Source organism: Mixophyes fleayi, chromosome 9 (genome assembly GCF_038048845.1).
Source record: "Mixophyes fleayi isolate aMixFle1 chromosome 9, aMixFle1.hap1, whole genome shotgun sequence".
NCBI classification, from domain to species: Eukaryota; Metazoa; Chordata; class Amphibia; order Anura; family Limnodynastidae; genus Mixophyes; species Mixophyes fleayi.
Window position 1 is genome coordinate 23,225,809 of NC_134410.1, and position 12,577 is coordinate 23,238,385.

The following is a 12,577-nucleotide window of genomic DNA, read 5'->3' on the forward strand; positions in this document are numbered from 1 at the left end:
CTTTGATATATTAATTGCAAACACACACACACACAGGTCAGTGAAGGCTAGAATGCTTTCATCACAGGGTAGGGAGGGGGGTGGAAAGGCCCACCACATATTCCTAGGGAATGTGTGGAAAGACCACCTCATTCATTGCGCTCATAAGCATGTTAAAGTTTGGGGATACCTGCTACCCTCCTCACAAACTTCATTATTACTAAAAATATATGGAAGTTAATATCAGCAAATTACCTTAGTGGTTAGCACTTCTGTCTCACAACACTGGCGTCATGAGTTTGAATACCAAACATGGCCTTAGCATCTGTGTGCAGCTTGTGGGGAACACAGGAGATCTTTTTAGTTAGCAAGGGGTACTATTAGCATAGTATTTAGAACAGTGATTAGGGAACAGGGGTAAATTACCCCAAATGATGTAAAAATGAAATTCCTGGGGGTAATGCTGCTTATTCACATGCTGTCAGTTGGATTGTAGAACCCTTTAAATGTGAAATTGCTGTTGTACCAGAAGAGTCTCAGGGGTTGGCAGAGGCACTTCTTGAGCTTTGATGCAATAATGAAGCACGTATTGCATTTGAAAACAAAGCAGATCTGTCATATTTTTGAATGTCAAGAGCTGCAAAGGCATTCAAAATTGCACATGAGGAGGCAGTCAAAAAGTTGCTGCCTTTTGCAACAACCTACCTTTGCGAACAAGGATTTTCCACTCTAACGAATCTAAAAACAAAGCAGAGAAATCGATTGGACGCTGAAGACTGTATCCAAATTGCTCTGACATCAAAATGCCCCAATATTGATGCTCTCGTATCAAAAATGAAGCAACATCATTTCTCTAAAACCTGAAGTTTTGAAGTTGAAGCTTTTAAAGAAATTTTAAATAGATTCAATAACATTTTGAATTCCAATAATTAATAAAATATGATCTCCTTCCGTTCAAATCAATCGGGTAACGTTGGTGTATCTAAATATATATGGGGGTAAAAGGTAAAAAAGGTCGTTGACCCCTGATTTAGAAGATAAGGAAAAAAATAATTATTTTTTAACGTAACACACAAACACTTGATAGATTTATTTTAACTCTGACATTCAAAGTTGATCTACGACATGCTCTACCCCAATTATAAATCTGTCCTCATATTATAAATTTGCCTCCCCTCAAATGTAACTTTGTTACGGCAAGGTGCATTTTTTATTCATTATAATGTTTTCCATTCAAAAATGATTCTGGCCCACAGGACACATTTATTCACATTATCTACATGATGCCATCTATTACTACAAATGTCCTAAGACTTTGGGGGGGTAGAGGGGGTTGATTTGGAGTGGTCATGCTTCTATGAGGTTAATGCAAGTGTTGTCTGCAAATCTTTTATTTTTTATTCATCTACCGCTTGTATATTATGTACTCAGCTTCCCTACAAATCAACGCAGACAACACTTGAGCAGCACAGTGGGTTAGTGGCTAGCACTTCTGCCTTACAGCACTGGGGTCATGAGTTCGTTTCCCAACCATTGCCTTATCTGCGTGGACTTTGTGGGCCATTAAGCAAAGTAAAGTAAAAAATAGAGGAACTTTGAACCTTGTAAAAGTGGTGAAAAACAGTTGATTATTTAGCACCTAAGTAAACTAATGGCCGTTTTTTCAGGTACCACACAGATACATTGACAGTTAATCTAGGACATGCCTTACCCCAATTATAATTATATACCAACTTTTTCAATATACCTCCAATCAAACATGCTTTGACCAAGTTACTCCTTTTATTACCTAACTTTTCTTAACAAATCTTCTCCTGTATGTTCTCCCCATGTTTGCTTTTTTATCCTCCGTGAACTCCATTTGACTTCATCAATCAAAATGTATACTAGTAGCTGCATTGGCTGATATCAAATTGACGTGTGTGTTTTAGGGGATTGTTAGACTGTAAGCTCTATTGGGCCAGGGACTGTGTTCTCTGTACAGCGGCGCTGAATTGCTGGTGCCATCATAAATAAAAAAAAATTATGAAAAAATGAAATAAATGATGATGTAGTGCAAAGGGACCAATGTAAATTAAATATTAATGTAAGTTCTAAATGTCCATCCTTTATTGACTGAAGTAACCTGGACACATTTCTTGTAATTAAATAACAAAAGACATACTCACCAATTTTTTTTTATAAAAAATATTTAACATTAATAGTTGAAAAAACAACATTATAGATCCATTTTTTAACTAATAATTTTTATGCAACAGAGGTTTCTGGTTTTTTTCAAAATAATATTTTGTCATTCTTTTTCCGATATTTTAAAATATGTTGCAATTTCTTCTTTAGCTGGCGGGATTCCCCCCACAGCCTGGGAGTCTTCTTGAGCCGTTAAAAAAAAAAAGGAAAAAAATAGCATGCTTAGGTAGCGCTTTGTTTACCACATTTGATGGGATCAGCAGAGGCATGAAGTGTGACATAACTTTAAAATGTTGGCAAAGGTTAATGGTATGCTAAACACAGTACTTGCCAGAGGATTAATACTTTTGGATGGCAGACGTATTTATATATATACACATTTCTGTGGTGTGTGTGGGGGAGGGAATTACTTGATTCACTAAAAAATATTTTTATGGCCATCATGGTTGAAACCTGTGAACCTGTACAATGTATTACTAGGTATTGGGTATATGGCATGTGTTAAATCATGGTTTTTGGCTCCCAAATACAACCCTATCTAACTGACAAATATGGCTCAGTCCAGTCACATGATCAATATAAGAAACATTGGTAATTATCAGACTTTCTATCTCTCTTTGTTCCTCTGTTCAGACCTCATACAGCCGTCCAGCTTATAGTGCCTCCTGTTATGGCACTTTCCTCTCTCAACACTGTAGTAGCCCTTGCTCATCTCAGTTTCCTCTCCTCTCCCCTATGCTTCTTCTAACTGTTTTCTCTCTGCCCAGACTGCATCTGCCAACTGTCTTCTCTTCTCTCCAGTGTGAGATCCCGCTTCCTGTCTTGCGCATGTGTGATATCACATCCTCCTATCTGCCGCCAGGGATTTTGGGACCTGTAGTACCAGCTGTAGCCGATTTCAATGACAGTGCTCTGTTTGAAGGAACAGGTTCAGGGGAGGGCTGGAAAGTTTTAGCCTGGGGGGGCAAAATTTGACTCAGCAGCCTATTAGGAACATTTTGTCTGTGTGTGTGTGTGTGTGTTTGTGTTTTAGGGAAGTTAGACTAAGTTCTAATGGGGCTGGAAGTGATGTGAATGAGTTCTCTGTACAGTGCTACGGAATTAGTGGCACTATATAAATAGCTGCTGCTGTTGATGGTGATCTTAAAGGAAAAAAATGCAGATGGCCCAGTGACCCAGCTCAAGGTAGCCCACTATGGGACCAGCATGTTGGGCAGATGCCCCTTTCCCCCCGCCCCCCAGCCCAGCCTGCCACTGAGGAGGTTACACAGGTTATATAACAAAGGTAAAACAATATTTAAATTATAATCATAGAAAAAGATTGAAATCTATACCACACCCAATAATTTCTCTTCTTCACTGTATATGTTGAATGAAGAGCTGCCTATGGATAAATGCCCTTAAATGCCAAGCTTGTAGGATTAAATTGCACTTACCTTTTAGGGGTTAAAGTTTCCCCCTGTTTTGAAATTTTACATGCAATAGTCGGCCACTGGGAGTGACAAATAAACCTGTATAACATCCAAGAACATTGTGTTTTGTCTCTTCTACTGCAGGAAAGCACAGAGATAAGTATCTGTTGTATGATTCTTTTCTATCGGCTGTTCTTTCCTTACCCATCTTTCTATCACATCGTCCTATTCCTCTCTTCTTCTCTTCATCTCTTTGTTCTGTGCTTTTCTTATTCCGTTTTACTTTCTTTTTTTTACTTTTCTTCTTTTGCCAGCCATTTAAACAGTATATGATCCAGTGGTTATAAGATACATGTGTGATCATATTTGAGGCTGATTAGGAATTTTATGCAATATCAATTTTATCAATTATTATATAGCAATGTATCCTCTTCTTTAACCACTTTAGCTCATACGTGACTGTCACTACCCATTGTATTTCAATGGGATTCTTATTTTGCATAGATGCAGAGAATGGGGATCAGTCATGCAGATTTCCTGCATTCTACTTGAATTTCTAGAAGTCTGGCACATTCCGACCATTGCAAGGAGCAAAGATTTTCTGTTCCCACAATCGATACCTAGTATAATATAGTATAATATAAAGTGGATACATATTATGCAGTGATATACAATTTTTCAGTATTGACCATAAGCATAATAAGAATAGTATAAAAGAATCCCCTTGTTCTGTATCTTAGATGCAATTTCTTTACATAAATTCTTATCATCTAGACTTCTCAAGTTAATATTTGATACTGTTATCATCTTTTGCAGCCCCTTTGCTACTGAGTAGCTCATTTGATGGGGAGAGGGTCGGTAGTCCTCCTAGGCAGCGCTATCTTACCATATCTTATATTCTCATATGCAGTGCCTCCACTCAATGCTCTGTCTCTGGACTATAGATCCTCGCAGGGTCCACCAGGTTTTAAATTGGGAAATCCCCTCCGACTCCCTATATATAACTGGTGGGAACATACACACTCCAGGTGAAATATTATTTACTTATCTCCATTTAATTATACCCATTTCTTGAAAAGTGATGATAACAATGACTTTCCATCACTGCTTATCGCATACTGACTTGACCTGTCCTTTTTTCATGAGTAAAACAATACTGGCCTTTTGTGGGTCAAAATTGCTGCTTGTGTTGAACAGTGCTGTGCTGGTTAAAGCAGGCATACATGCATTGCAACTTTTGAATGTTATTTTGTATTATTTCTGCGAGTGTCAGCAGTTTGCACATTCCAGGCCTGATTCATCAAGTAGCAGATCTGACGATACGATCTGACGATACGTCTGTTGATGAATAGGGGTCTAGGTCCTCTCTGCTCCAGGTTCTTTACTTTCCATGTTGTGTATTTGGACAGCTTTTATTCTGGTAACAACTATGTTACCCCTCCCAAAATTTCTCAGATTAGCTGGAAGCTGCCACCTGTAACTGTGTTTTAACTGTGAATAGAGGTCAATCGTTTTTTGGTGTGAGAAATTAGGTGTTCTCCAGTCCATCAATAAACAAAGCACCACTTCTACCCCTTTGGCTTATTAGAAATTTGGTTTTGCACTGCATCAAACATAGCATTGTGTTCTGGGCTAAGAGTATGCCTGCCATGTATCAGGAAAGCTTTGACTGCCTCATTTTCCAAATTTTAACCAGGTAAAATTCAGGGAACTTGTTCCTTGTGCTGATCTTACTGGCACCCCTTGTTGTGTCAGTTGCTTAGTGCTGTTTTGGGGGCTGATGGCTACTGAATATGAAGCCTTGTTATGTAGAACAGCTTTTCCGCTGGCCTTTCTGGGCCCTTAGAGTTGGCCAAGCTGATTTCTGCATCTAAACTATCCCATGCTGCGCAGCTATAAGCTAAGAATGATATTTTAAGAGAACAGTAGCACTGGCTAGGGCTTACTTGTTGGTTAGACCTAATGGCGGGCAAGCTTGATCTCTTTGCCTTGAGTCTAGGCCTCTAACCAAATTCCACTTCAAATTTTATCTTTAAGAAATGTGGTTAAATTATAGGGCTGTACGCAGCCGAGTATGGTGCCAATTCGTTTAGAAAGGGTGCGGCGACCTCCATGGCAGTAGCAGGGTCCTCCATGGAGAACAATAAATGATTGGGCGGCTGGAGATTCTCCACCTATGTGACATAGATTAGACCTGCTCAATTATAGTACTGTGCTACTTATTAGTGACCCAGGACTTGTTCGCTTTTCACATTTGGATGTGAGGCCATGAAGTAATTTACCTAATTTTCCATAGATTAATGACCTAGGATGAGAACCATTTAGGCTTTTTATGGTTTTATATGGGTTGCCCCTTCCACAACCTTGTCTTATTTAAGTAATTATTTATTTTAAGGGTTAGAAGGCGAATGTACAGACTGAGAATATCAGCCGTTTGGTGTTTATAAAGAGAGCTGGACAATTTCTAGACACATTATCACAAGGCAATTACATCAACAAAGATGAATCTCTCAGAAGTTGTCCCTCTCCTCCTTACTTTTGCTGTCATTTGTCTCATCTTCATCATGAGTTTTGAACTGCTCTGGAAAAGCAGGAACCTACCACCAGGACCTACCCCTCTGCCACTATTGGGAAATCTACTACAGATAAGCAATGGTGACCTAGTAAAATCTCTGCTGAAAGTAAGTTTCCATTCAGATCCAACATTATATTTGATATATAACTGGTTGGGAGTAACATATTCAATTGTAAAGACCAGAGGCTTGTGACCGCCATGTTTCTGTACTTTAATAACTTGTCATTTTAGTATTAAAAACTACTTTTTACACTATGCCTTTCTGCAGCTTTGTACAAGATAAACAATATATACAGGGGAACAAAGCAAATGCAAAGCAATAGTACGATAGCAGATGAGGCACCTGGGCACAAGAGCTTATATTCTATTTTCAGTCATGAATGCTGAAATAAGACAAATACTTTAATAAACGTTTTATTTGATTTATTGAAGACAATTGACTTCTCTTAGTAATGAAATATATATGTTTCTTTTATCCATAGCTCATTTTAACCAGACAATAGTAACAAGTTGCTTTATATAGGGGCTAATATAATTAAAGCATGTAATGTTGATTATAACATAATGCTTGATATGTAAGTGTCTAATTGTGTAATGTAATATAGCATGTGTAGTGTTATTGCAAGGTATATTATATTACTATATATGGTAACAAGTAATAATTGCAGCAAAGCTTCCCACTTAGCTTCTCACCTCATGGGGCACATGGTGGAAACAAAATAGAGCACCTTATGTGTTTCACGCCCATGCAAGTGGTTCATCAGAGGCTAACCCACTACTCAATTAAGAGACTGTTTCAGAGTATACACAAAAATACATATAATATAAGAAACTTTGCTTAAGAATAAAATTGACATGTTATAATAAATATATAAGTCTTATGGATTTATTAATAGAGAAAACACCATTATAATATTATCGCAAATCTAACACTTAAAACAAATAGTAGTATGTTACATTTTGAATAGTGAGGGGAGTTTTGCCACTGATTAAAAATGCATAACTAAATATAGTCAAAAAATGAAATCTACACAAATTTTATAATTCATATTCCCCAAACGATAATGACATGACATTCAATTGATAGTTATTAACTTTTCGACTGTCTTCTCTGAGACAAATAAGCATTTATTAAGCTTGTAATTATTGATTTATGAACTGGAAATTTCAGATGACATATTAATTTAGTTTGAAATTATAGTACAGTCATGGCCAAAAGTTTTGAGAATGACACAAATATAATTTTTCACAAAGTCTGCTGCCTCAGTTTTTTATGATGGCAAGTTGGATATACTCCAGAATGTCATGAAGAGTGATCAGATGAATTGCAAAGTCAAAGTCCCTCTTTGCCATGTCAATGAACTTTATCCCAAAAACAACATTTACACTGCATTTCAGCCCTGCCACAAAAGGACAAGTTGACATCAGGACAGTGATTCTCCCGTCAACAAAGGTGAGAATGTTGACGAGGACAAGGCTGGAGATCACTCTGTCATGCAGATTGAGTTAGAATAACAGACTTGAAGCTTTAAAATTGAGAGTGGTGTTTAAAATCATTGTTCTTCCTCTGTTAACCAGGGTTAGCTGCAAGGAAACATGTGCAGTCATCATTTATTTGCACAAAAATGGATTCACAGGCAAGAATATTGCTGCTAGTAACATTGCACCTAAATCAGCCATTTATCGGATCCTCAAGAACTTCAAGGAGAAAGCTTCAATAGTTGTGAAGAAGGCTTCAGGTTGCCCAGGAACATCCAGCAAGTGCCAGGACGTCTCCTAAAGTTGGTTCAGCTGCGAGATTGGGGCACCACCAGTGCAGAGCTTACTGAAGAATGACAGAAGGCAGGTGGGAGTGCATGTCAAGAAGGCCAGCAAAGAAGCCAATTCTCTCCTGGAAAAACATTAGGGACAGACTGATATTCTGCAAAAGGTACAGGGATTGGACTGCTGAGGACTGGGGAAAAGTCATTTTTCTTTGTTGAATCCCCTTTCAGATTGTTTGGGGCATCGGTAATAACGCTTGTCTGGAGAAGAAAAGGTGAGCGCTACCATCAGTCCTGTGTCATGCCAACAGTAAAGCATCTTGAGATCATTCATGTGTGGGGATGCTTCTCAGCCAAGGGAGTGGACTCTCTCACAGTTTTGCCTAAGATCACAGCCATGAAAAAAGAATGGTACCAAAACATCCTCTAAGTGCAACTTGTCCAAACCATCCAAGAACAGTTTGGTGACCAACAATGCTTTTTCCAGCATGATGGAGCACAAAAGTGATAACTAAGTGGCTCGGGGAGCAAAACATCTAAATTTTAGGTCCATGGACAAGAAACTCCCCAGACCTTAATCCCATTGAGTACTTGTAGTCAATCCTCAAGAGGCGGGTGAACAAACAAAAACCAACAAATTCTGAAAAACTCCAAGCATTGATTAGGCAAGATGTTTGGCCATCAGTCAGTATGTGGCTAGAAGTTGATTGACAGCATGTCAGAGTGAATGGCAGAGGTCTTCAAAAAGAATGGTCAACACTGCAAATATTGACTCTTTGCATAAAAATTAATGTAATTGTCAATAAAAGACTTTGACGCTTATGAAATGCTTGTAATTTTACTTTAGTATGTCGTAGCAATATCTGAGAAAAAGGTCTAAAAACACTGAAGCAGCAAACTTTGTAAAAAACAATACTTGTGTCATTCTCAAAACTTTGGCCATGTCTGTAGTCTGAGATCTCATCCCTCTCCTTGGCTGATTCTCACTACAATTGAACTTGGCAGGTAGCCAAGACTAGTTTTCACATTGTGGCAACAATGTAGCTTTCTGTAAATTAATTTTTCCAACTCATGCAACAAAGCTGATAATGTAACCTTGTTTTCAGGACGGCAGAAAAATGAATACAATAAGAATAATTGCATGATGAATTAGTGTGAATGTAAAAAAATAAGTGAATAAATATCTCTTCTGATAGTGATATCACTAAACTGCTTATACCAATTGTGACAGGATAGACCTCATATGCCACCCTGTCTCTACAAAAAGTTAACTTATACCATTTTCACACTGCCACCCTGGCAATATCCACGGTTTATGAACCTGGGATATTGCAGGGTGCAGGGCAGGACACCCTGGCAAATACCGGGGCAGACCATGTTCACACTGAACACGGGTCTGCCCAGGTCTCCTTGGCAACATCACAAGTGGATCTCTCATTGGCTCCTCTTGTGAGTTTTTTTTTTTTTATCTGTACATAGGCTTCAGTGCGACCTGAGTTGAAAATCCCGGGTCTCACCGCTCAGACTGACATCTACCTGGGTCAGACTCGGTAACAACCCTCCAAAAGAGCCGGGTCTAATTCCTGGGATATCAGACCCGGATAGAAGACCCTGGACCCATTCACACTGAAGCCTTGACCCGGGTTGCCAGGGCTCGTCCTGGCAAAAACACGGGTTTTGGAGGCAGTGTGAATGGGGTATATCAGTGCTTATAGCATTATAAAGTAATAACACTATATACAAGCCATCTTGTTATCAATTGGGGAATATAAATTTAAAGAAGAATAATATATATATATACTTTTAATTAAAAACACATTCCACTACAGTTAGCTTATCTGTTTATATATTAACTTACTGTTATGCTGTGCCCTATAAGTTAGATGTCCTGTTTACTGACTAGACGTATAACGTTCCCTTACAATGAAGAAATGTATTTATTGGGATAAAATATATACATTTACCTGTTTTTTTGTAATATTTTTAATTTCTATTCAGTTAAGTGAGAAATACGGTGAGGTGTTTACATTTTATTTCGGGTCTCGTCCGTACATAATGGTCACTGGATACAAAAGTGTGAAAGAGGTCCTTGTGGACAGAGGTGATGATTTCTTAGCAAGAGGTGATGTGCCTGCCTTCGATGTTTACTACAAGAATTTTGGTGAGTAATCTTTATGTAAAATGTAACATAAAGTAAAATTATATAAAATTAATGCTGTGTGTCACACACACAGAGCTGATCAACAAACTCAGTCACTGTGAAGAGCACTGCTATACAATGTAATGTGGAAAGGAATGCTACACACATAGACATGATCAATAAGTGCTTCCTCCTCCTAGTGTCACTGAGTGGAGTGCTGCTATACATAGTAATGTGAAGAGGGGTGTCATACACATAGACGTGATCACTGAGAGCCTCTGTTCCAGGCTGAACGAGGTTCTTTTGGTTTCAAAGAGTTAATGACTCATGACTGCAAGAGGTATTGAAAAGTTTATCTTTATTTTTGCAATGAACATAATATAAACATGAAGGTATACTAATACTTAGCTTCGAATATTGAATCTCACAATATGTTCAAACTAACAGTCAATTTCCAGGACCCCTCCTTTCACACGAAAGCTGGAATAAAGCATCAGACACCTTTCTAAATCAAAGTCCAGTCATGAGGCATAGGAATCTTTGGCTGCATTACAGCTTTTATACTCAAAGAACAAAGGTTCTTGGAATCAACTTACATTTAAGGGTATGAACATGATTTTCAGACTCTCTATTTGTACACTACTGATAAGAAAGCTACATTCTTTGCACATGTGCAGAAAGTATCTAAGACACCACCCTAGCAAAATATGTGGAGATGCCTCAGCCTAGCTTTTGATCAGATAAACATTTTACAATGCACACAGAAAAGTATGAAAACAAAAAAATGGAGCTCAGTGCCAATTTTAATAGGCCTGTCACAGTATCCTACTCTATTCACTTTAAGAAGCACTCTTACACAATGAGGAGGAGGAGGTGAATGCTGGGGACAGCCCTGCAAAGGATGGGATAATGTAAACTGCTTTAGTAAATTTTAAACATGGTTTTCCGAATTAGCCTACTACTTTGCTTCTTTCAGTTGTATCCAATGAAGATTTATCTAGTTAGTTATTTAAAATTATTAGGTGGAGTGTGACTGGATCACTGAAAAATAACTCCTGGTATAAATTTATTTAAAGGAAATAGTGCAGGGCGCTTTTTTATATAATGCTTTTTTATATAATGCTTATTTATATAATTGCACTTGTACTTATTTTTGATATTGTGTATATTTTGGTAAGGGAAAGCTTTTGTTTCTGAGACCGGGGGAAGAAATTTGTTTCTTGTTTAACCTTGCTAGAGGAGATGCATTATTTCTTAAGGTATATATCTGATACAATAAGCCTTTGTGGATTGAAGTCTTTTGTGTGTTGTGATGTGGGGAAGTAGCTTGTTTGGGGTTTGTACCTTTCTTTGGGAATGTGTATTCTGGACTGTCTGAAGATGTGCCCCATGCTAATTAGATCTTTTGATCTAACATTGAAGGCAAGAACTTTTAATTAAGACTGGCTCCTAAATTCTCTGCATCTGAAAACCAGATGCAGGACATCACAGCATCTCTAGAATTTCATAGATAAATGTAAATATTGTTGGCTTAGCAATGCATGTAAATCCATGTTTGTGTAAACACATTGCATCCTGATTCTAAAAATACCCTGTGTCCAAATCAGTATAAAAAGCACTGTCTTGTACACTGAAATGTTCTTCTTGTTTCATCTGACCTGATCACTGTGGGAGAGCAAATAAGCATCACTTGCTTTAAAGACCTACATGAAAACCTCTTCAATATTGCTGTATTCCTGTGACCTGCAGATTAGATCCTAAATCTAATCCGTTCTCTGGCTGTTTCTGAGGTTGGATCCAGCTTTTCCTGTACCACCACTCTATCTGTTACCCTGCAGCTCAGGTCAGTGTGATTGGCCAGGGGGGATCCATCTACACCTTCCCTGATCCATAGTAAGAGGTCAGGAGTACCAGCCCAGGTACGCCAGTAACGGGGTACACTTGTAGCGTCAGTTACCCAGATGAAACCCGGTACTGGATGATGGTAAGGAGTCCAGTGGTGGCAGCATTTGTAAGCCCCTCCTACTGGGGCAAGAGGGTGCATTTGGGATAACAAAAGGGAACGGTGGAAAAGTAAGCCCAGGCGGTTCCCAGCAGTAACAGACAGGGTGGCATAGGTGGTCCATCCTGTCACAGGTGGAATTAAAAAAATCCTCAAATATATGTATATTGAAAAATTATAGTTACATTTGATCTTGTTTTTTTTGTTTTTTGGTTGGTTGATTTGTTATTCTATTTTTACCAGTTGATATTTGAATTTGCTCATATAAAAGTGTTGTGCTTTCTGATGTGAATTCATTGTAAATACATATAGTAACCATGCAAATGCTCAAGAAAAATACTTCAGCCTGTATAATTGTCTACGCTTACAGAAAAATTACATTGTTTATACAGTGTTTTTTTCCACCCCTATTCAAATCACAGTATCTTAAGAAATGTTTGCATTTTAATAAGGGTAGAACTACTTACTCTTTTTACACAGTACACCAAAATTGCATTCTGACTTGAATCAGGCCCTAAA

At 38.1% G+C, this 12,577-nt stretch overlaps 1 protein-coding gene across 1 annotated transcript in view; it reads left to right on the forward strand.

Annotated features, from left to right (window-relative positions):
* The first annotated feature begins 3,733 nt into the window (after nt 1-3,733).
* Nucleotides 3,734-12,577, forward strand: part of LOC142102217 (cytochrome P450 2G1-like) — a 31,355-nt gene continuing 22,511 nt past the window's right edge. The window contains exons 1-3 of the mRNA XM_075186931.1: nt 3,734-4,606; nt 5,974-6,259; nt 9,915-10,077. Coding sequence (XP_075043032.1) covers nt 6,080-6,259; nt 9,915-10,077 — 343 coding nt within the window. The 5' untranslated portion in view covers nt 3,734-4,606; nt 5,974-6,079. The remainder of the gene's footprint in view (nt 4,607-5,973; nt 6,260-9,914; nt 10,078-12,577) is intronic.